The sequence below is a fragment of the Rhododendron vialii genome, chromosome 13a (genome assembly GCF_030253575.1).
Source record: "Rhododendron vialii isolate Sample 1 chromosome 13a, ASM3025357v1".
NCBI classification, from domain to species: Eukaryota; Viridiplantae; Streptophyta; class Magnoliopsida; order Ericales; family Ericaceae; genus Rhododendron; species Rhododendron vialii.
The window spans coordinates 13,481,558-13,506,845 of NC_080569.1; the positions used below are offsets into that span (position 1 = coordinate 13,481,558).

At 38.3% G+C, this 25,288-nt stretch overlaps 2 protein-coding genes and 1 long non-coding RNA gene across 3 annotated transcripts; 1 reads left to right on the forward strand and 2 right to left on the reverse strand.

Moving 5' to 3' along the window:
- The first annotated feature begins 1,913 nt into the window (after positions 1-1,913).
- Positions 1,914-16,063, forward strand: LOC131312659 (cullin-4-like). The gene is made up of 17 exons (XM_058340576.1): positions 1,914-2,437; positions 4,547-4,662; positions 4,744-5,090; positions 6,093-6,273; positions 6,539-6,661; positions 7,292-7,579; positions 9,224-9,349; positions 9,446-9,547; positions 9,651-9,704; positions 13,505-13,611; positions 13,726-13,786; positions 13,879-14,010; positions 14,145-14,282; positions 14,391-14,471; positions 14,857-14,937; positions 15,055-15,135; positions 15,710-16,063. The coding sequence occupies exons 1-17, from the start codon at positions 2,122-2,124 to the stop codon at positions 15,821-15,823; spliced, it is 2,448 nt and encodes an 815-aa protein (XP_058196559.1). The 5' UTR covers positions 1,914-2,121; the 3' UTR covers positions 15,824-16,063.
- Positions 9,757-13,498, reverse strand: LOC131312660 (uncharacterized). The gene is made up of 3 exons (XR_009195937.1): positions 12,746-13,498; positions 10,075-12,683; positions 9,757-10,001 (listed from the first exon to the last, which is right to left on the reverse strand). It is a non-coding gene; the product is annotated as an uncharacterized LOC131312660 (long non-coding RNA).
- Positions 16,064-21,784: 5,721 nt separating the features above from the next.
- LOC131312661 (outer envelope membrane protein 7-like) lies at positions 21,785-22,498 on the reverse strand. Its single transcript, XM_058340577.1, has one exon. It carries the CDS (start codon positions 22,402-22,404, stop codon positions 22,162-22,164), a length of 243 nt encoding a protein of 80 aa, XP_058196560.1. The 5' UTR covers positions 22,405-22,498; the 3' UTR covers positions 21,785-22,161.
- Between the last annotated feature and the right edge of the window lie 2,790 nt (positions 22,499-25,288).

The following is a 25,288-nucleotide window of genomic DNA, read 5'->3' on the forward strand; positions in this document are numbered from 1 at the left end:
GTGTTTTCCAGTAGGAACCAATAATTTTCTTAGTAACTGAACACAGAAAATTAATAGGGCTATATGTCCTTGTTTTGCCAAGTATAAATAGAAAGTGTTGATGTTTTTAAAATTTTCTTCGTTGTTGAAAAACAAGTGCCTATATTTTTTTTTTGAAGAACATTATTCCTTTAAATTTCATGCTTGAATTTTTTTGAAAGACGAAACAAACATTTTATTGGAGGAAAAGAGAGAATTCCAACCAAAAGTTGTAAGATACACCCAAAGGGCCAGAGCCCAAAAAACCTAAGGCCAAAGCCCAGATAATACAATGAAGCACAAACAATGAAAAAGGCCAAAAGCCCAGAATATAACCATACATCACAGCCCAAAAGAAAACCAAAACCTACCCAAGATCACTGTTCACCCCCACCGCTGACCAACAAAAACACCACCAACCACCGAACCACTACTGGTCACCCGACGACCACCATCGTCCACTACCAAATCACCACTGGTCACCCAACGACGGAGCAAAGCTGGAACCTAGCGAAACAGCTACCGCGGGAGCTACAACCAAGCCATTAAGCAAAACCCAGGTCCATCGACAAAGACCCAGGCGGGAGTCACGCTGAACGTGAGAACGCCCTCGGGAATCCATGCCGTTAGGCAAAATTGGCGAATCCAACAGCCCACCAACTGGAGAACCGAATAAGTGAACCGACGACCGAGATCGGACCAGGAGAACGGTGAGATCAGGGGATAGGGGTTCAAAAAAATAGAGAAGAGAGGGAGAAGATAGAGGAGGAGAAGTCATACCAGTTGCCCCACCACGCCAGAACCGGAACCCAACCGCCGCGAAACGATGCAAAAGGACTCCTAAAAATGATTGGAGGAACAAGACGCCGAGAGAACACCGCAACACCCAACCACCACCATCACCACCCAACTTTGTTGCAACGCCAATCATTTTTTGAATAAAAGAACGGGATCAGATTAGAGGGGAAGGGGAAAGAAAGAAAGACGGATAGAGAGAGATGAGAGAAGAGAAGGGAGGGGAGAGGCGGGAGGAGCGGAAGCGCCCCCCACCCACCCAATGAGAAACCCTAATTGCCTGGCTTTTTAGAGAGAGAAGGGAGATGGTTTTTTTTAGAGAGAAGGGGACTACTTGTGCTTGAATTACTAACTAGTATGTAACAAAAGCTTAAGAGTTTAGCAATGTTAGGTTCTTGTTTTCGTTCCGGCCTCCCTTCCGCAGAAAATCCTAGTTCTGTCTGACGATAAAAGTAATAAATAGGAAAAATTAGCCATGAAGAAGGTAAAATAGTTTTCAATTAGGGGAATGATGCCAACAAATACTCTAGTAGAGTTCCTTCAATTTTTTGAGTTTCTTAGCTATAAAGTCAAAATATGTTTAGGCATTTTCACATGACTTTAGAGTGCACTTTTCTATTCTAATGTTTTAGTGGTTTAAGCACTTTCAAAGGGTACTCTAGGGTTTTAGGCACTTTTATATATATGGTACCTTAGGATTTTAGGCACTTTCATATATAGGGTACCCTAGGGTTTTAAGCACTTTCATAAGATATCCTAGGATTTTAGACAATTTCAAAGGGTCCCCAAGGATTTTAGACACTTTCATAGGCACATTTGTCTTTAGGTTTGATTGCAAAAAGTACTTGTTCGTGAGCTATAAATATGAATTTTTTTTTGGCTAAGTCTCCCAAATAGGAGTAAATACGTGGGGCACTGGATAACCATTAGGGTAAGGGACTCAGGGAGATCTGCTCCCGTATATGCCTATGCCCTTGGACATCGCCACAGCCCACAGGCCCCTCCATAAGCCCACAGTATCGTGGGAACCATACAGTACTTTTTTTTTTTTGACAAGAGGGAACCATACAGTACTTGTAACACGAATTCTCACATGTGCGTAACGTTGGCGGAAGGTCGTGAGCCGAAGGAAACTTATGTCCCCTACAGTGGAAGTCCCTCACTGAGTCACTGCTATAATTTACCATAACCGGCTGTAAAACTGGGGTGAAAGATCTCTCTCTCTGGATCGAGCTTTATTAGTCCTCCTCATCCCCTTCTTCGTATTGGGGGGCCGTCTCTATCGCAATGAGCTGTTGATTACTTTCTATGTCTCAAACCAACGACAACACCACCACCAACAACAAGCGCCCTGCCCACACCACCACCAGCTATCTCCCGGCGGCGATGAAAAAGGCCAAGTCCGAGGCCGTCGCCTCTTCCCTCGACCGCAACAAAAACGGCATCCCCTTCCGCTTCGACGACCCTCCTTCCCCCACCACCATCGAAGACGATCCCACCAACCCTAATTACGACGTGGTCGCCCATTCCTCTGGCGGCGGCGGCGGCGTCACCTCCAATTTGTCCCGCAAGAAGGCCACGCCGCCTCATCCTGCCAAGAAGCTCGTCATCAAGCTCCTCAAAGGTTCTTTTTTTACCTCTTCATTAGTGTTTTAATGACTGTTTTCTGGTTTGATTCGTCATGCGTCTTTGCTCTTATCAGCTGATTGTTTGTCTTAGTGTGGTTAGCTAGGGTTTTTTTTTTCCCCCTCCCGGGTATAAGCTGAGATTGAGTGGTTTACTGTCTGTGTCCGTAGCAGTACTTTTGATTCCATCAGTGACGTCGTATTTAGCATTGCTTTCGTTTTGCATGACTTGAACAATATCACAATATGTTTTAATTAATTTTTTTTTTTAAGGTTTTGGTTGTTGGGTTTGAGGTAAATTAGGTATTGTTAGTGGGATTAGCCTGAGATTGAGTAGTTTAATGAACATTTTTGCCGTGAATTGTGTGTTCCTATTGTTCAATTGGATGCAGTATTACTTAGCAACTTAGCATTGCTTTGATTTTGCAATCTGTGTACGTATCATTATCTAGACGATTTGGTTATGGATTCCTTCAAAGTTCGTTTTGATTGGTCAGACCAGTAAGGACGAGTAGTCTACCGGCCTAATAGTGAGGGGTTGCTAATACCAAATACCATATTGTGTGTCCATACTCTGTTGGATTGGTAGTGCAATGGATTATTAATCTCTCAACCAATTATGTCATTTAAATTAAAAAACGATAATTCTACGAGATTTGTAGTCCAATCCAGTGGCTAATGAAACCAATCAAACAAGCCTTTTGGGCTATAATTATTAAGTGCTTGAGAATGCCATGTAATTGGTGTTTTGCTTCTAAACACCATTGAGTCAATGATCATATTTCTGAGTAATTCAGTGTATATTTGACCAGAAACATTGACAGACACGGCTGGATTGCCCAAGGGACAAACATGATTATGGTAGGGCAAACCATCAAAGAAAACAAAGAAATTCCAATCAGTACTGAAATATCAGAGTCAGTGCGGATTTAGCTTAGAGGGCAGTGGATATACAAATCTTCCACAAATGATCCTGGTTAATATTATCAATCCCTTAGTTACTTCGATCAGTGAACAAGGGTCAACAATCAACCCAGGAAAAACATGAAGTCACATTGGATCAAGGGTTTTTAAGTGGAAAGTGGAAACAATGTGAGATCAAATATCTCCCGGGATAGAGGCGACTGTTGGAGTTTGTCCCACATTGGTTAAATATAAGCTCCAAACCTAGTATATGAGCTTGGGTTTTGAGTTGGATGCTTTAACATGGTATCGGAGCTAGGGTTTTGGAGAATTTGTTCCCCCTTGTTTGTGCCATAAGTGCACCGTTGTTGATCCTTTGTTTACCTCTCCACGTGCGAGTCAGGGGTCGCACGTGCGGGGGAGTGTTGGAGTTTGTCCTACATTGGTTAAATATAACCTCCAAACTTAGTATATGAGCCTAGGGGGCCTCTCCACTTCTTGCCAATTGGTTTGGAGTTGGATGCTTTAACGACAACGACCCACCAACTACTTATTGTTATGTATGGGATCAAGAAGTTAATGGAGTACAAATGAAAGGTATTTCTACCCCGCCTGGTATACATAACTCTGAAGATCCATGCAAGCTTCTTAATGTTTGTCCTTCTGATTTGTTAAAGCATCCAATTCAAACAAATTGACATTGAGTGAAGAGCTTGCGAAGCTCGGATACTAATTTTGGAGGTGATAATGAGTCAATATGGGACAAGTTCTAATGTGATTAAACAGCCTCCACAAAGTGCAACACTCCGTTCTATGTATCTCGCGGCTCCCACAAATGAGGTTGGTAGGTAAAACAATCAATAACGTGAAGGTTTTTGAAAACTATAAGAAAAATCTAGGACTTGAAAGTAAAATGTATGCTTTTGCTTGATTACCCAAGAACAATTCTCTAAGGCTTCATGCACTGAAATTGATTTTCTTTCTTCTTTTGCCGAAGGTCCAAGAATTATTATGTCTTTCAACTAATTGAGGGACAAGTTCCTGCCCATCCTGAAACTAGACTTGTTGGGAAATCATTACTTTTAACTTCTATACCTTCTGAAAGTAGACTTCTTTCATCAAAGAAATGGCTTACATTTTCCAAATAATGTCTTTACCTCCTTACTGATGATAAATTGTCTTACTCTATGTCTCTATCTTTGAAGCTAAACCAACACTGCCCACAAATTTTGAGGATAAGACATGGACATCACTGAAGTCCGCTATAAGTGCCATATTCTTGAAGCAACCAGATCCTTGTGACTTGGAGAAGCTTTATCAGGCAAGTTCTACACATCATTTTTCCTTTACTTGGATACAACTGCTCCTTATGATATGGATTAAACATTTGTATGGTCATTAGGCTGTTAATGATCTTTGCTTGCATAAATTGGGGGGAAGTCTCTATCAACGGATTGAAAAGGAGTGTGAAATACACACATCGGCTGCACTAGAGTCTTTGGTTGGCCAAAGTGAAGATCTGGTGGTTTTCCTAACACTAGTTGGGAAATGCTGGCAAGACTTTTGCGACCAGATGTTGATGATTCGTGGTATTGCCCTGTATCTTGACAGAACCTATGTGAAGCAAACCCCAAATGTTTGTTCGTTGTGGGACATGGGCTTGCAGCTTTTCCGTAAACATCTCTCTCTAGCTGCAGAAGTTGAGCACAAAACTGTATTTGGCCTTCTAAAAATGATAGAGAGTGAAAGGTAATTTATTGTCTCCTTTAGAATTCCTTGACTATTGCTCAAGATTTCTTGTATCCATTTTTCAGGAAGAAAGGTTACTCTTTTGAACACCAATAGACGGAACAACTAACCTATCTTTAATAATATCTGATCATTGTGGTTGCCACACGAATTGGCAAAAGAGTAGTATGACATCATCATATTATGTAACTATACTAGCGGATGCCCGTGCCTAAAGGCACTTCGAAGTGTGTCATAGATTCAGAGTCTCAATTTAAATAAATTGCCTGTACTACCCAACTGCTCTACGGGATAGTTGTAATCTCCATAAAGCGTCAGTTACCGTTTTTAGATATTTTCCTATTTGATCATATAAGGCAACATTATTTTATATTAAGACACTTTGCCTAAAAAGTGAGGATATAGAGGGATAGATTTATTAGAAGAATATTCTCTGTATCTTTAAAAAAAATGATCCAATTGCTATAAATTTAACATGAAGTGATATAACGGTTGGAGGTTGATCTCATTTATATGCCTAGACATTTTCAATAGAAACAGCTTTGTTTTATAATATAGATTTTCAATAGAAACAGCTTTGTTTTATAATATAGATACACGATTTCCTGTGCACTCTTTCAGGCTAGGTCTGTGCTCTTATCATGGTGGGATATGCATGTGCACTTACAAATTATAATTTGTGTGATGTAGTAAATCAAAGTGCAATTCATTAACGTAAATTATTGTTATTGACAAGTTTACATAAACTATTCAGGAAGTCTAGATTTGTGCTCTTTTATGTGTTTATTCTTAATTCATTACGTATAAACGTGCCTTTACATTTGTCATCTATAATAAAATATTTAAATACATTTTCATTGTGGTAACAACTTGCCAAGTTTGGACTGTAGAAACTATAACCACCATGGATATACTAAGATCAAAGCATCCCTTTTACAGTGTAAGCTCTCTTTTTTTTTTCCCCCTTTCATAACCAGCAGCATTCTTCTTGTGGTCCTTCAGATTAGGTGAAGCAGTTGATAGAGCCCTCCTTAACCATCTCTTGAAGATGTTTACTGCTCTAGGCATTTACTCAGAGAGCTTTGAAAAGCCATTCCTTGACCGCACATCTGAATTTTACGCTGCTGAAGGTGTCAAATACATGCAGCAATCTGATGTTTCAGACTACTTGAAGCATGTGGAGGTCAGCTTTTTTTTTTTTTTTTTTTTTGGGGGGGGGGGGGGGTGGTTATTTTTCCTGATTGGTTTTGTTTTTTCTCTCTTCTAAGGACTACAGTGACCATGAGTACTATATGTCTTACCTTATTTTACATTCTCTCTCCTTTTTGCTCCATTTTTAGATTACTTTAAGATTCCAAAGCTGAAGTTGTAGATTCAGCTTGGTATTTACTTTCTGTTCTACGCTTTGGAGTAGCTTCAGAAGACTTGATGGTAATCTTTGCTTACAGGTAAGGTTGCATGAAGAAAATGAAAGATGCTTGCTCTGTTTGGATGAAAGTACAAGAAAACCAGTGATAGCTGCTGCTGAAAGACAACTCCTTGAGTGCCATATATCTGCAATTATTGATAAGGTGAGATTATTGGTCAGGATTTTGATCGGCACAGATTATTGGTCAGTTGCATGGCTATGGGTTTGAAGTGAAGGATTTGAATCTTATTTGATAAGAATTGCTCAAATTTAATTATGGTTGTTTGACGTAGGGATTTTGATATTGAGTTTGAAAGCTCTAGTATGATGGACTTAAACTAACTAGCTACTAGGAGTGACATGAAATCCTTCCTGTTTAGTGTTCTAAAACAAGGAATTAATCAGTAACTAATCGTTGGTGGGGCCTATCTGATTAGGCCTGACTAGCGATTAATCCCCAATTACTAATTAATATGCACCGATTAATTGCCGATTTATCCGATTAATCGCTCGAAGGTGGTCTACCGGCTGACTTGCGCTAGGGACTTTTAGAACATTGCTGTTTGGGATTGTAGGTATACAATCATCCCAATAAACTACTTCCAATTCCTCTCCTACTTTAGTTTCACAAGCAACCTATGACTAAATTTCTTACATTTCCGTTGAAATTGACCAAAAAATGCCTTGATTTCCAAATCCTTACTATCCAAACTATGGTTCTGATTTTCAGTTCCTTGTTCAGTCATTGATTGCCAGATTTCTTAGTCGCTTTTGGTCTTCCTGAACTGTGCAGGGTTTCATGATGCTAATGGATGCGAATCGCATTGACGATCTTCAGAGGATGTACTCGCTATTTTTCAGGGTTAATGCCCTTGAATCATTAAGGCTGGCTATTAGCTCGTACATTCGGAAAACTGGGCAGGGTATTGTCATGGATGAGGAGAAAGACAAAGATATGGTTTCCTCCCTCTTAGAATTTAAGGGATCTCTTGATACCATATGGGAAGAAAGCTTCGCTAAGAATGAAGCATTTTGCAACACTATTAAGGATGCATTTGAGCATCTCATAAATCTCCGACAGGTCAGTACTGTGAATGTCATTGTTAACTAATAGAATACGGGTCTAGCTAACCACTGCCTAGTGGGCAACTCAGTGCACCTTCCACTTACCCTGAGGCATTTTTACAACTACCGATACACTTTTCACACATTTCAGTACCTTTTTTGTTACTTTTATCCGGGTTATCTGCCAGCCCTTGGGTGGTGGCTAGCGTATCCCATAGAAGAAAAGGCTTGCACATAAAGTTGTCCAATGGAGTCCCTATTATCCCTTGTGCTCTGTTTTTGGTAGGAGGGGAACCCAGTCTACCCAAAAATATCAAAGGGTTAATACCAAAGCAAACCAAACTGAGCCTTATATCCCAATCACTTGGGGTCGGCTACATGAATCTTTTTCCTCCATTGAGCTCTGTCAAGGGCCACTTGTTTACACAAACCAATTATACTCATATCTTTGCGCACCACAACATCTAATGTCAATTTAGGTCTATCCCTCCCCGTAGCATTGCTACCCAAAGCTATCATATCCGCTCTCTTAACTACTGTATCTCCTGGTCTACGGTAAACATGCCCAAACCACCTTAGCCTATTTTCTAACAACCTCTCCTCTATAGGTGCTACACCTACCATCTCACAAACTGTTTCATTTCTAATCCTGTCTCGTCTAGTCTTACCACACATCCACCTCAACATTCTCATTTCTGCTACACTCATCTTGCTCACTTGTTGTTTCTTAATAGGCCAATATTCTGTCCCTTAAAGTATCGCTGGTTTGATGGCAGTTCCATAGAATTTTTCCTTCAATTTTGTGGATACCCTCTTATCACATAGTACACCAATAGCGCTCCTCCACTTGAGCCACCCCACTTGGATCCTACGGGTCACATCAAAGGGTTGTTAATGTCTAATTTATTTTCTTCAAACAACATCCATGTCTCTACCTAACGCACTTCAACCAAGCTATACATGAACAGATTGAATGCGATTCAAAAGCAAGCTTTTCAAGGTCATGTATTAGGCTAATGAATTAAGCCTGACGCCCATTCTCCATGAGCTGGCTCCATATATTGTTCGGTTTTCAAAACCAAACACTCTTTCTACCCTTCCCTGTTGCTCATGAAATATGATCTAGACCTTTTAATATCAGAACAATTTCTATGATGCTTTGTGATGTGATGTAACCTTTGTTAATTAAGGAGCTACGGCTTACACATATACGGCACTATTCCAACTGGAGTGCATACAGGCCCTCAACATTCCATCATCATGTTGACCCGCAAGATTGTGTAGTTCTTTAGCAAAATAGCAGTCCTCCAAATAGAGTAATGATATAACAGTTTTTATTGACTATATATGTTTTGCTGGATCTACATTCTCGTTACTTGGAAGACACTAACAAATCAACTTACAATGGGTTAGTCTATTAACCCATTGATGTGTTCAACTTACATTTTACGTCAACTTGTACAAGATGTCGATGTGGTTTGGCACTGCATGATTGGCAAACTGGATAGCTATTTTGCAATCACAAATCTGCAGTGCCACATCTACAAGTTATACAAATTGTTGGACTAATAAACTTATTTGCAATTGCTTCTGACTTACTCCTATTTGAAACTATATTCGAAACTAAGAATAGATTGTTGTGACTTGTAATCTGTTATAGAACCGGCCTGCTGAACTGATTGCAAAGTTTTTGGACGAAAAACTTCGTGCTGGGAATAAGGGTACATCTGAAGAGGAATTAGAGGGTACACTTGATAAGATCTTGGTTTTGTTCAGGTTTATACAGGTAATTTGGATCTGTTTTTCCGTAGATTTTTCTCTTGCATTATATCGGCAGCTGTCTTTGTAGTTATTATGCTTTTTGATGATTGCGTTATATTAGGGTAAGGATGTGTTCGAAGCATTCTACAAGAAAGATCTTGCTAAAAGGCTACTGTTGGGAAAGAGTGCTTCCATTGACGCAGAGAAGTCTATAATTTCGAAGGTGAAGGATGCTTGTCTTTTCTTCTCCCCCTTTTTTTCCTTCTTTCCCCCTTGCGTATTTTGTCAAAAATTGTTATACTTACAAATCTGCTCCATAATTACAGTTGAAAACCGAGTGTGGCAGCCAGTTTACCAATAAACTTGAAGGAATGTTTAAGGTGTGCTCCTTGTTGATAAGTGCCTTCCCTGTGCCAAGTGGTAGTTAATATAATTTAAAGAGTCGTTTATGCATAAGTTTCATTGATATGCCTCTTGAGCTTTTGATCATAAAATGTTGGTTACGCTGGTTGATGCATTATGATTAAAAAAAAAAATTTACAAAAAGATAAAACCTCGGGAATCCGCACCTAAGGAGCCGTAGAAAATTGCTACTAGGGGTTGTAAAGGCATCCACGCCGACACTCGAAAAAATTGAAGTTTCCAAGAATATTGCAGAGTCCTTTAAATAGGCTCTTCTATATGATAACTACAAATAAAGATAAATAACAACTAAATCTGGTAACAACTAAAGAGATAAACATTCTCCACATATTTCCCGTCTTGTTCCTTATCAATTCTCCCCTGTTTAGAAGAACTCAGCTCCGGCGAGTTAGAAGTGTGGTTCAACTCATGAAAGTCCAAAGGTGTCCCATGTACTGTGAAGAAACGTCTATCTATGTTGTGGTGGGAGACAGAAGCACGCTCTTCTTTACTCCTGTGGAGAGCAAGAGAGGGCTAAAAGTACTTTGGGCCAGAAACACAATTCTCCTCAGAAAAATCAATATCAATACCCAAATTCATTGAAAAATCATGCAAATTTGCATTAAGGTCCAATATATTGGAAGCACAAACAAGTTCATTGGCGTGAACATATGGGAGAAGATGGTTGGTTTCATGGACAGGTTGTCCAATGAGACTAGGAATAGTTCGTAGACTAAATGATTATTTGTTGGTAAAGGTCCCTCTTCCTCGCAATACAACTCATCATCACTCTTGAGCATAAATTGTTAGGTAGTTCTTTTGAGGTCTCATTGAGACAATGTTTACCCACGTGATTCACTTGAGGTAGAAAATCAAAACTTCCTTAGCCAGTGGATCATGCGTTGGACTAGTCGCACCTACGACTTTCTCAGAGTTAGGTTGGCATACAATGGGAGTGTTTGCTTAATGGGGCCCTGGGTGGAAGAATTGGGTTGTGCGTTTTTATCATTTAGACTAGGCGTTGGGCACTTGAGCAAGTTGGATCTACTATTACACCAAATATGATAATCTTTTTCTGCCACTTGCATGCACATCATTCATCCATGAGTTATCAGAAGGACATGGCCAACATCTATGGGTAAGATGTCACAGTAAACATTTTCCGCATACAAATTACCCATGTTAATTGACCCTAAATTTCTCTCATAGACCATAACAATAGAATTATTTCCCACGTGATCTCGTATGGTTGTGGGTGTGGCGCAATTGTAAGATTACCTCTTTTAATGTCAGACTCAGAAATCACATTCCTAGGAAAACTCGCTCCCCACAGTTGTAATGCCAGACTCGACAATTGTTGGTCCATGCTCGTGATGGAATGAGCCAAAAATGACATATCTGAATATTCACTCTTTAATAAAAGGTAATAAGAAATATCAACTCACGTATTTTGAATCAAAATAACTTCTTTTTTCCTCCATTGGAAGAGCTGTTTTGATGAAAAAGAGTAGAATTTATTAGTAGCCCTTTAGTTTTTAATCGTGAAAGGGCCGTTTGGATTAGAAATGACAAATTTAGTAATTTTGGATCCAAAAGATTGAGAATTTTGAGCTTTTATTGGTTACTTTATTATCAAAAAGGGTGAATTTTGTCAATATAAGCCATTTGGCTAATTCCATCATGTGGTTGGTCAAAGAGTTGTTAGTTGGGTGTCGGTGAAATGGACATTGAAACTATAGGAAGTTTATAGTCATTTCTCATACGTGAAGGGGTATCTATCATTAAGCAAAACCTCAAATGGTGTCAGTGAAATGCACCCTCGAAAATAATTGACCACGTGGTTAGCAACAACAATTGGAGGAGACTGTCTAAGGTATCTCATGGTCCTACTTAACTCAGCGTAGAATTGAGAATTGTTTCGTTCAACCTTAGTTGAGACTTGAGAGGTGGTTGATGAGCTTTGCAAGATGCTCTATGGAAATAGAATCCATATTAGGGCGCATGGAAATGAGAAGCACAAATTGTTGGACCTCTTTGCAGAATTTAGTAATATTCCAATGAATAAAGATAGTAATCTGAATTTCAAAAGGAGAATAGTACCTTTGCGGATCAAATTTGAGCCCCGGGTATTTGTTGGTCTGCCCATGTGTGCACCCCAGATCAAAATATGAACTCAAAGCTCTCCAATTTCAGTGGTCAGAAAATGTGAAATCCAAGCGTTCCAATATATGCAATCCTCTCAAACTTCTTTTGATTTGCTGCCTTTTGTTGTTTGTTTGATTTGGTTCGGAAGAATATTATGCTTGAGGTTTGCTATTTGAGGTGCAGGATATTTAATAGAATTACTTCCTCTGTCCCATTTTCATTGTTCATTATTCTTTTTGTCTCTTTTGTGTCTATTGCCTATATCTTTCAATTGAGAATGTTTTTCAATCGATAATGTTTTTCATGATTTCGACAACTTTGTATTATAGAACAAATTAAAATGTATCAAATAAGATCCATATCGTATATTTTTCGAGATCTACATTGAAAGATATAAGCAATAGACATAAAAGAGGCAAAGAATAATGGACAATGAAAATCGTATGGAGGGAGTATTATTTTTGTGTTTGGGCTGGGTTAAATGAGAAACTGGTTCAGGGTTTGTTGGACTTGTATGGACTGGATTTAAGTAGACTGGGCCTAGAATTAACTGGTGGATAGTGTTGGTGGGAGAAGTAATGGTGTGGGTATTTCAAGGCAAACGGTTGGAGTGTGGGAAAACTGTAACAGAAACATCCTGCGATGGTGGTCTGCAGCGGCGGCGGTGGGATGATGAGGGACTGTAACAATGATGTTAGTGTGAACGGTGCAGGTGCTGGTCATGTAATCTGATCTGAATCTGAGTTGATGGCTGTGAGGGTCGAACAAATACATTCTTTCTCTTTGTGACACAGATTTCTCTCTCTCTCTCTCTCTCTCTCTCTCTCTCTCTCTCTCTCTCTCTCTCTCTCTCTCTCTCTGTTTTTTTCTTGACTGAAGGTAAATAATGACTGGGAGAAAATCAACAAACGATAAGGATCGATGTTTGCTCTAAGACCAAACTGATGCAGGACAATTTAAAAAGAAGAATAACAAAGAGATAAAACCTTAGGAATCCTCACCCAAGGAACCCTAGAAATCCACTTCTACAGTTTGTTAAGGTATCCACATCAGTACACGAGAATATCACTCCATCTTGTAGAGTTTCTTACATAGGGTCTTCTAAATGATAACTACAAATGAAGATTAATATATCCTAACAATACTATCCTCCAGGATCAAACATTTATATCCCATCTTGTTCCTGATCACTGGTACTAGTAGAAGGATATAGCAGACTTGTACAAATGTATTGCATTTCACAGTGTGCTTCGTGGATCATTTTGTTTTGCAACTGGTAAGTGCATTTACTGAGAACTTAAGGTCAGCTATCTTTATTTTATCAATCTTTTGCAATGTGGTGTATGATATGGTGCAGTATCTGTAATATTGTTAATGCTCTAAAGAATATAAGCATCTGAATTCGTATACCCTGTACTTATTCAGTATATGCCATATACTATAGCTGGAAATACATTATCAATTAAAAGTCTATTCACACACGAACGTCTTTTGTTTGTAGGCCATCACCATTCCAGAACTCTTTTATTTGTTTGGTCCAGCGTGGTTTTAGCTACAGTGCATATCATAGTATAGGAAGTCGATTAAAAAGACCTTATGCTATATTCTCTTTAATATTTGAACGTTTATACAGGACATTGAACTGTCGAAAGAGATAAACGAGTCTTTCAAGCAGTCTTCCCAAGCCAGGACAAAACTCCCTTCCGGGATTGAGCTGAGTGTCCATGTTTTAACAACAGGGTCTGTTTTTTATTCAGTATATTTTGTTTTACTCTTCAGGCATGCATTATTATCGTGCCTCCAATCCAAGTTTCAGAAAGAATCTGACAGTGAATATCGTTGATTGGGCCGCAGGTACTGGCCAACATATCCCCCTATGGATATCCGGCTTCCTCATGAACTCAATGTGTATCAGGTTTGGCACTTGCCAAACAGTGCTTCTGTTTCATTTTGCTGACTTTATATTGTCTACAGACCTGATATGTCCTCTTTTGTGCGTTTTTACAGGACATATTTAAGGAGTTCTACTTGAGTAAGTATAGTGGGAGGCGATTAATGTGGCAGAATTCATTAGGTCACTGTGTCTTGAAAGCAGAATACCCAAAAGGTAAAAAGGAGCTGGCAGTGTCTCTATTTCAGGTTGGTGCTTGGGTGGTTGTGTTATTTTGTTGATTGATTTTGTTTACTTGTTTTCCGTGATCTGTTGATGCCTCGTGCACTGGTGCACGACTACAACTATTTATGGTCCTTTTGTTGCCGTTATTGTGCTGCAGACTGTTGTTTTAATGCTGTTTAATGATGCCCAAAAGCTTAGCTTCCAAGATATTAAAGATTCTACTGGGATTGAGGACAAGGAGTTGAGAAGGACTCTGCAATCCCTTGCCTGTGGAAAAGTTCGTGTCCTTCAGAAGGTAGGTGTTTAATGCAGGAAACATTTGTTTTTTTTTTTTTCTGTACACTGTCTAGAAAATTTGGTTTCTCTCTCTCTCTCTCTCTCTCAAGAACATTGTTTGGTGCAGTTGCCTAAAGGGAGAGAAGTGGATGATGATGATTCATTTCTGTTCAATGAAGAATTTACGGCACCTCTCTACCGTATAAAGGTATATTCAGTGGTATACGTCCCAGATATAATGGCAACTACAAATAAAGCTGAAATGCCATACTCCCCATGTCCCCATATGTTTGTTCATTTTCATTATTCTGGGCATCTCAGAAAATTTTCTATACTTCCTAGTTCATTTTTTAGATGATTATGAAACTTTTTTTTGTTTTCTATGAAAACTAATGGAGATCTTTTCATGAAAACAAGTACCAATGAAGGGCACAAGTATAGAGTGAGGGGAATCAAATTCTTTGCCTTATGTTGTCTACTTTTCAATTTTGTCACTTAAGTTCAATGTACTACATAGGTTCTGGTGGAATTTGGTCTTTTCTTGTTTGTGGTGAGATAGTAGTACTGAAGCTACTTTGATTTGAGGGGTACAGGTAAATGCTATTCAGATGAAAGAAACAGTGGAAGAGAACACTAGCACGACCGAAAGAGTGTTTCAAGACCGTCAGTATCAGGTTATAAATTCTGTTCGAATCCCTGCATATTCTTTTAACCGTTAATTATATCGAAGGTTTAAAACTGTCAAGTAGGCAAATTATTTACATTGCTTTTCCACATTGTTCATTTTGCAGGTTGATGCTGCTATTGTTCGGATAATGAAGACAAGGAAGGTTCTGAGTCACACGCTTTTGATAACTGAACTCTTCCAGCAGGTGATACAAATTCTTTTTGTTTCTTTTCTGTTTGTCTTTGAACAAGTAAAAAAAGAAAAATTAAATAGTTTGACATGGGTAGAGTCCAGAACTGCTTTATAAACTTCATGTTTCTTGTGGTTATCCATTGGGCTTCTCATCTCTCAGAAGCTGGAAAAGAAGTAATGGTGCTTATCAAAGTCCCCTCATCGATTGGTGTGGACAAGAAAATGTTATTGCTGACTTCTGAGTGATACACTGGAAAGGGATCAGTTCTAATTATCCCCCTTAACAAAAATTGGATACATCTTTTTAATGTTACCATGTGTTACTCTTATTTCTTTTTTAGCTGAAATATTTCACAACATGGAAAAAGTTTTGTTTATTGGTTTTGACAAATGAATTACCTTTAAAAGAAAGCAAATAAAAAAGTTGTCAGCCAAAATATTGTTTTTTTTTCCTGTTTGGAAAATTAAACTTTAGTATGAAATCCGGAAATTCAACCTAACTGGGTCTGAGGCTTTCTATTGTTAGCAATAGTAGAACAGAACTGCTGATGTGGTAGCTGAAATGTGTGTTTGTTTTGGTGAGGCAGCTCAAGTTTCCAATAAAACCAGCTGATTTGAAGAAGAGAATTGAAAGCCTCATTGATAGAGAGTATCTGGAGAGGGACAAGAGCAACCCTCAAATATACAACTACCTTGCCTAAGTCATCTTTGTTTTATTTTTATTTTTTCCAAATCACATCCATCTTGTATATGACGTGGGAAAGTGCATCGCTCTTCAAGAGGTTTGATGTTTCTCGATCCCATGTCAGATTTTGTACAGTTACTCGCAGCTTTGTATTTTTGTTGTGGACACATGCTGTTTCAGTTGTAAATTATATATTTAAGTCATTTGAAATGTTGTCCGGACGGTGGCGTTCCCCTCCTCCGGCCAATTCGATTCAGATCATCTGTGATGCTTCTTGGCAGGCGACTCAGCGCAAAACGGTTATCCAGGGGTGGTGGTTCGAAATTATCTAGGAATTTTGATTGATGACGAATGAGCTAAAATCTCTGGACCTTCCGTGTTGTTCTGTGAAGTTCCCCTCCGTGTCTTATGGCAAAATCACAGCAGGTCAGAGGACCAATTGTGGCAAGTGACAACAAACATCTCATTACCCTATGTGTCTCCGAACAAAGGCTGCTCTCCGCACCGGGTATGCTCATCTTGCTGGATTCCCAGGGGAGCAGACGAGGGAGCTCACTGTCACTGGGTAGCATCTGCTTAGTTTGACTCTTCTAGGCTCAACTGAGTTGCTTGTATACCCCAAGAGTTTATGGCTATTCTGACTCAAGATTGTAGTCGTATGAAAAATATGCAATTTCCGGTTGAAATTCTATCCATACACCGAAAGAAGAAAAATAAAGTTTCAATGCTAAAATGGCTAAACAATGAATTTGTCCAGATCAAAAAAAGGAGGAATTAATCAATTCTGCCTCAAAAACAGCATTTCAGGAGTAATTAGTATACTTACGTTCTTGACAACCACTGCTCACACCTGTTATGGAGCCACCTAAAGTTGATTTGGAAACTTCGTTACCTGATCATGGCATTGAAATTTTAGATCCAATAAAGGTTGCGCCAATTGTCATTCTTAGTCATGGTGATCAAAATGAAAGGGAAACAGCAGTTGATGATTATAAAGATGAGAACGGTGAAGTTGAGTGGGATCTTATTTTTGGAGTTGCTATTTTACTTCCAACTCTTACGTTTTGTATAGACACAACGATACTCAAGCATACATTTCCATGGTATGATGATCTCGCCCCTTGTTTTGCTATGTGCATGACACATGATTGAACAATTTGCGATATTTCTTTCGATTGAGTCAAATAACTTTTGTTGGAAAAATCCGTACATCCTAAATTACAAGAAGAGAATAAAAGAAAACGACATGATTGTTCTACTATGTAGTTGCAAATAGTATTTAATTTTTTTTTTCTTCTCTATCTCGTTTTTGTTTTTTTTGGTCGCTAGCTAATCAATCACAGAGAATACACAAGAAAATTGGTCTTTGCTTGAGGTAACCTCCTGAACTGTTCATAACTTATTCCTCTTTGCTACATTGAGGACAATGCATCATTTAGGTTTGGGAGAGGGACTATTATTTTTGAAAAATTGTGTTTGCTGCAATTGTTGTTCTATTTATTTAATTGTACTTCATTTTTTTTTTTGTGTCAAATTTTAAATTTTTAAAAAATATATATATGAAAGTTGTTGATACTTGATTATGACTTCTGACGTGGTTGTTGGTTAGTGCACCATTTTTACATACAGTAATTGTTTCCCAAAGTGAAGGCTAGAACTTTTTTCTTGTGCTAATCTCCCTCAAATCGTCTCCATGTGTCTGCATCCTTTCAATAAAGTCATGACTGCGCAATTCCTAACATGTAGATCCAAACACCAAGCAAGGCAAAAAATGATACAGAGAGGGAAAAGAGAAGAGAGAGAAAAATAAGGAAAGGGTAGAAGAAGACGAGAGATGGGGGGGAAGGGACAGAGGTTCTTATTCTCTTGATCAATGACCGGTTTGAGAGAGAGAGAGAGAGAGAGAGAGAGAGAGAGAGAGAGAGCAAAATGATGGAGAAAAAGAAGAAGAAAATGGTGGAATCGGTGGTAAAGGAGGCTTTACATGATATGCAACCCGCTCGACCATGATATGCAACAAATTGGAGAAGGAAGAGAAGAAGAAGAAGAAGGCGAAGTTGATAAAGGAGGCTTTACATGATATGCAACCCGCTCGACCGGCCATTTGATGGTGGACCACCAAAATTCTTGTGCGACGAGATGCTTTGTGGCTTGGGGAAAGCCTTGCAGATGTATGGTTTTGATGTCATCATCCTTGGTGCAGTTTGTCGAGATCAAGATTAAGATAAAAAAGGGCAAATTGAGTGCACAAGGCTCCCTCCAGATCAAGATCAAGATGCTGATAAAAATGAAAGAGTGCTTTTGACAATGAAAGAAGGCAGAGGACTGCAGATCAAGAAAAAGGACATATTCATGCAGTGGGATGAGGTGAAAACCAAACCTCATGAAGCGCTGTATGCGCTGCAATGCGATCCTTGATGTAAATCGTGTACTCCAGTAGCGATGTAATAGTTGTCAGGTAAAGCTTCATCGAGAAAAAATCTCCGGAAAGAATGGGAAGTACGATTCAGAAGCTCGTACCTGTCAGCACCGTCAGCAGAAGGTCACAGGGGAAGCCTGATGCATTTGATGGTTGGTATGGGAATTTTATAGCATATATATAGTAGATGTTGAAGTGGTAGATTTTGCTTAAAAGATTTTGTGATCGTAATGTAATGCTATACTTTGGTCGTCCTCTAATAATCCATGGGCTACAGTGGCTTCCCTGTTTCATTACTTTGCTCTTGTGGTTCGCAAATATTCGAATGATACCGGTGCTCGAATATGAGTCGGTAACACTCTTAAAAAAGTGTTTAGGGAACTATTTGCATAATTAGCTCTTATCTCATCTTGTTTATTTCTGAAGTAATCAAGTCTTGAGGTTTCAATCTTCACGTACATGTCAACTGTGAATTGTTGCTGTAGTCGTCCTGATTGCAAGATTGTAGAGTTCATGAACGGTCTCATTTGGAGGTGATATGCGTAGAATTCCCGAGCCGAACGAGACGATACCACTTTCTGTTGCGTTTTATTCGAAAACTGATTCAAAATATTGGAAAAGCAAAAGTTTAGCACAGACTAATGAATAGTATAAAAGTGTGATCTTCAAATGGTAAGTTAAATATTACTCCCTCCGTCCCTTTTTAAGTGTCATGCTTCGTAACTCCAACTTATTAAAAAGACATCATCATTACACTTTTCACATCAACTTTTTCCTCCACTTTCCCTACTTACCCATCATCATTACACTTTTACTCACTAACTTTTCAAAATAAAATCTACTTTTAGGGACAAAATAGACAATACACCAACTTTTACCTCCCTAACTTTACAAAATGGACACTTATTAAGGGACAGCCCAAAATGGAATACTGGACACAAAAAAAGGGACGGAGGGATTAATCTTCTGCTTCATTGTTTACTAGATCTTCTGTAGTTGTTGAAGTTGTGAGAGCTGCTAATGGTACAGCAAAAGTTGTACAGCAGTGGAGTACAGATGGTTTTTGCGCCCCTCTCGGATCCCACAAAAATGATTGGAGTCGCTCATTTTGTTCAAAACATATTGTTTACAATCCCTGTAAAAAATCATCTCAATCCGATATCGGTAAAGGTGTTTACGAATTATACAACTTTGCTTCAGAATTTGACGGGCGCAAAAACCATCTGTACATGGGTGCTGTCAGCCTTTGCTGTACCTCAATCTTTACTAGTTGTTAGTGCTGCTATGTGTACATATGAAATATATATACCATGTACATATGAATTTTGTGAGGCCCACCTTGGGTCCCACAAAGATGATCCGAACTGTCCATTATTTTTAAAATATTTTTTATGGAGCCTTGTAAAAAATCAGCACAACCCGATATTGATAAGAATTTTTTTCTAAATTTGTAGGGACAAAACTAAGCAGTTACCTCCCCTCCCCCCAAAAAAAAAAAAAAAAAAAATTCAAGAAAAAAATCTTACCGATATCGGATTGAGCTGATTGTTTACAAAGCTCTATAAAAAAATATTTTAAAAATAATAGGCCATTCGGATCATCTTTGTGGGGACCTAAGGTGGGCCCCATAAAACTCATATGTATATAGTATTTACATTTCATTTCACATGTACCCATAGCTTTATTGATATATTAATTAAGTTTTGATACCAGCCCAACCTTCCACTGTCCCAATCCTCTTCCGTTAAGATCATATCTCTCTCTCTCTCTCTCTCTCTCTCTCTCTCTCTCTCTCTCCGATTCAACAACACATACTACTAACATGGATGGAGTAGTAGGGAAGAGCAGGGCGTTGGAGAGGAGTCGAGTAGAGGGACGAAGAGTGGTGTTATAAGAGCAGAAAGGAGTTTGGATTTGGTAAAGAAGCCGGTGGTGGTGTCCCATTATTCATAGATTTCTTGTCCGTTGGATGCGGCTCATCTTGATCATGAAATCGATGGTCTTGATGATCTGATCAACATATATCCACCAACAAGTTTAACCATTAATTCATGCTTTTAATTTGTAATTAGTACTAGCTTTGGAACTGCAAGAGTCCAAAACCCTATTAGATATCACTAGGATGCTGCGATGTGCATTCACGAAGATCAAGAGAGAATTTTATATAGGGGAAATTACAGTAAGCCCCCTTCAACTATACCTCGGTAACGAGTTGCCCCCTTCATCGTTTGACTCGGACACTTAACCCCCTTCATCTTTTATCGCGTGACACTTAACCCCCGATATTTTATCTCGTGACACTTAACCCCCTTCATCTTTTATCGCGTGACACTTAACCCCCGATATTTTATCTCGTGACACTTAACCCCCTTCATCTTTTATCATGTGAGCAGTACATGACCATATTAATGACAGATCGTGCCCTTATAAATACATAAGTGTTCCAAATTTCAATCCGTTTGAACCCGGGAAAAGATTTTTGTTTTCTGATCATGTTATCCTAAATGGTCATAATTAAATTTTGACTCTAGGACTTTGGTTGACTAGTCCTAAGAAATTCGTAGAATCAAATATCTCTTAGGACTAATCAACTAAAGCCATAAAGTCAAAATTTAACTATAACCATTTAGGATAAAATGATCAAAAAACTAAAATCTTTCCACCATTTCAAACGGATTGAAATTTGGAACACTTAATTTTTTAACCATATTTTTAAATATATAAATGGTATAAAGAGGTATTTGACTTTATGGCTTTCGTTGATTAGCCTTAAGAGATATTTGATTCTACGAATTTCTTAGGACTAGTCAACCAAAGTCCTAGAGTCAAAATTTAAGTATGACCATTTAGGATAACATGATCAGAAAACAAAAATCTTTTCCCGGGTTCAAACGGATTGAAATTTGGAACACTTATGTATTTATAAGGGCACGATCTGTCATTAATATGGTCATGTACTGCTCACATGATAAAAGATGAAGGGGGTTAAGTGTCACGAGATAAAATATCGGGGGTTAAGTGTCACGCGATAAAAGATGAAGGGGGTTAAGTGTCACGAGATAAAATATCGGGGGTTAAGTGTCACGCGATAAAAGATGAAGGGGGTTAAGTGTCCGAGTCAAACGATGAAGGGGGCAACTCGTTACCGAGGTATAGTTGAAGGGGGCTTACTGTAATTTCCCCTTTTATATATGTAGGTACATAGATAACCAAATGGTGGAAAAGGAGAATAATATAGATAGATACCTGTTACTTAGAAATTGTGAAAACTATGTTTTGCTTGCTTGTTGCTTTACCTGTTGATGATCCATTCTGGGAGTTAACCTCTGCCTCCAAATTTAAGGCTCGGTTTTTAGGCTCTCCAAGCTAATCTCTCTCTCTTTCTCTCTCTCAGTTGCTAGTTTTGCGCCAATATTGGTGTTTTACTACTAAATATTTTGTGATCAAAAGCTGCAACTCCGCGACTGTATCCACAACACACCCCAATCAATGTCACCAGAATTTCTATAAAATTAATTTTGTTGGGAATCGGAATATGCGAATATATACTCGACATTGACAATGTACACATTCTTCATGTTTCTGATCCAAATCAAAGCAACTTATTAACAAACAACAAAATCAGGGTATGCCCAGAAAAGAACCTTTGCTTCTCTTCCCAGATGTGTTTCTGATCATTGAATCAGAGCTACATATTCTTTCCAAACAAAGCAAAACAAATTCAGGAATACCAAAAACAATCCTGTTTTTTCTTTGCACACATATATTTCCAATCCAATAATAAAAAATAAAAAATAAAAGGGTTACAAAGTCGCCCTACAAAGAACAAAATCAACGATATACCCAAAAGAAAACCAGTTTCTTTTCTTTTGCCATTTTCTCCTCGTTAAACAAACAGCATAACAAAATTGGATATCTCACAGAAATTGAAAAGATCAGACGGCTTTGATGGCAATTGAAGCTGAAACTGGATCAGAATCAACAGTCGTAGAGGGGTTCGGATTGAGAGGGGCATTGATGGAATTGGTGTCATCGTCGTCAGGGTCATAATCGGGATTGAGGTTGCGATCTATGGCTTCACGGCCTCTCTTGAGACAGGGCTTGCACGCGATCTCTATTGATATCCATCCCAGTACCAGCCCCACTACTCCCAACACCGCTAATGTCACCGCACCCATCTCTCTCTATCTCTCTCTGCGTCTGTATGCGCAAAACAAGCTCTTGTTCTCTCTTTTTTGAGGGAGATGAATCGTGGAGGTTGACGAACAATAAAACTATGGTACATCATTTGGTTGCAGTAACCAAACGCACACGCCATTTTGTGGGACCTATTTGGGCTCTTACATAAATAATTAAAGTCGTTTTATTTATTTAAAATATTTTTTTAAAGGATCGTCGTAAAATATTAACTCAGTCAGATATCAGTAAAGGTTTGATCGACTATGCACCCAATTTGTTGACAAAAAATTGAGCAAAAAATTGATCAAAGTTTTCACCGATATTCGACTAAGCTAATTTTTTTAATAGGGACTTCTAAAAAAATTAGCGATTTTGATAATTTTTGTGGGACCCTATGTGGGTCACATACAATGAGGTGTATATTTGGAATATATTTGGAATACACCAAATGATGTACGCATTGCAGGGTTGGTTGACGAAATAGGAAAGCCAAAAAATGAGTCCTACTTTACGTACCGACTCCTAGTGTAGGGAAACCATATATATATACGAAAACTAAGGTGTTTAGATCAAGCACTCTACACACATTGGATGCCGTTGATTCCTATGATGGGCCTCTCAGTTTTTTTTTAAAATTTTTTGGACGGCTCGGATCGACCGTCCGGTGGCCGTCGGTATGGTTTCCCTACGGAAACCGTTGGTACCTATATCATTTTTGAAAAAATATATGGGTTAATCACTGATTACAACCCCCGCCCATTCCACTTTACCTTCTTAATCTAAAAAAACCATACAAGTCACCCTCTAGTCCTAAGCCGGCTAATAGATTATAGCAACGCACGAGTTATAAATAATTTCTCCTAATTCATAATGTTCGGATTATCTTATGTGCGTTTTGACGAATCCATAAAAGACTAAGGCCCCGTTCTAGAAATTTTCTTAAAAAATAAACAGTTTATTTCACATTTTTAAACTTAAAAATAATGTAAATAAAAAATATTTTTTAAATTTTTTTTGCACCGTATTAAAGATCTTGATGAGATCAATTAAACAAGATCCATATTAATAAAAAAAATTATTTGCGTAAACATATTATTTTTGAGCTTGAAATTACCTTCTTAAAAAATAAGTACTTATTTTACGTTCTGGAACGGGGCCTAATTTCACCATTCACTAAGCAGAAAGTCTACACACACAGCAATCTATGCACAGATTGTGCACAGATCTTATTGTGGGGCTCACCATGGGTCCCACAAAAATCATCTGAGCCGTTTATTAAATGTAAAACATTTTTTCAAGGGCCCCCGTAAAAAATAAGCTCAATCCGATACCTATAAGAGCTCGATCCAACCATATAACTTTTCATTATCTGAAAATCTAAATGAAAAGTTAGATGGTTGGATGAAGCACTTATAGATATCGGATTGAGCTTATTTTTTACGGAAACCCTTGAAAAAATGTTTTACATTTAATGCACGGCTCGGATGATTTTTGTGGAATCCGTGGTGGGTTCCACAACAAAATCTGTGCACAATCTGTGCACAGATCTGCTGTGTGTGTAGCAGCTCTCTTCACTAAGCCGCTCCCGTTAAAGCCGGGACCGAGTTGAATTTCTTATAAACTTATTACTCCTAGTAGCTAAGCATCAGCTGTGACAACCAAGCATCAGTTATCAATGTCTTAGAGCATCTAAGACAGGAGGTGTCAAATTGGTGATGTCAATTTTTTTTTGAAGGCTTATGTAGCATTTTGACATCTCAAATTTGACATTAAAACCTCATCTCCAATTCTTATGCCAAATTCTATTTATTTAAACAAAAAAAAACTCAAACAAGGACTCCCTCCGTCCCGGTTTGTTTGTCCCCTTTTTGAGAGCGTTTGACCTCTCAAAGAATTGGCTATAATTTTCAATTCGTAATGTTTTTAATATGCAATATGGATCTTGTTTGATAGATCTCAATTAGTTTTATTATACAAAATTTTCAAAATCATAAAAAACATTATAAATTGTAAGATATAAGTATATTTTTGAAAAACACGTATTTCGACAATTGAACAAACAAATTGGGTCGGAGGGAGTAGTACATAGAGGTTTTAAATTTTCTAACAATAGCTTTTTACCTTTTAAAGGTTACTTTTTGAAATTTGGCATGGGAGATAGTAGTTGTCAAAATTGGCATACAGAAGGTTCATGCCAAAGCCACATCAGCTTTGACATGAGTGAAGGCGGATGGGTTGGAAGATGAGTTGATGCCAAAAGTAACCGTTGCACCGTCCACGTCATATTTGACATCTCCCATTGGAGATGCTCTCCAACCCATGACTTCATATTGAAAATGTCAAACTATTTTTGAAGCCTTACGTGGCATTTTGATATTTTCAATTTGACATCAAAGCCTTCATTTTCAACCCTTATACCAATTTTTTTTATTTGACATCAAGTTATCCTTCTCCAACCCTTCATGTCAATTCTTATATTAATCCAAATGGTCATTTTTTGAAATTTGGCATGGAGGAAAGTGGTTGTCAATTTTGTCATTCCTTTCAAAGTCTCGTAGATTTTGACATCAAAAAAGACTGTTAGGTTGGATTGAATTTTGGTGTCACTTATTACCGTTAATATGTCCACGTAGAAATTGACATCTCCTACTGGAGATGCTCTCGGTAGCTAAGCGTCTGCTGAGATTCGTTCGTTAAAGATCCCTGCCTTCTAAACTAATCCTACTCGCATTAAACAACAATTCTGTAACTATCCTTCTATTCGAGACTCCATTACTTCAGCTAAATTAACCTCACACCACGTCATCATTGTATTGAAGGGTTTTTAAAGCCGAGATAAAAAAAAAAAAAAAAAAAAAAAAAAGGGTTCTTTTAAGGATTGTG

Coding starts and splice junctions, on each gene's coding strand:
- LOC131312659 (XM_058340576.1), top strand. CDS start 2,122: ATGTCTCAAACCAACGACAACACCACCACCAACAACAAGCGCCCTGCC. Junction 6,662..7,291: donor TATCTGCAATTATTGATAAG/GTGAGATTATTG, acceptor TGAACTGTGCAG/GGTTTCATGATGCTAATGGA. Junction 9,350..9,445: donor TTTTGTTCAGGTTTATACAG/GTAATTTGGATC, acceptor GCGTTATATTAG/GGTAAGGATGTGTTCGAAGC.
- LOC131312661 (XM_058340577.1), bottom strand. CDS start 22,404: ATGGGTGCGGTGACATTAGCGGTGTTGGGAGTAGTGGGGCTGGTACTG.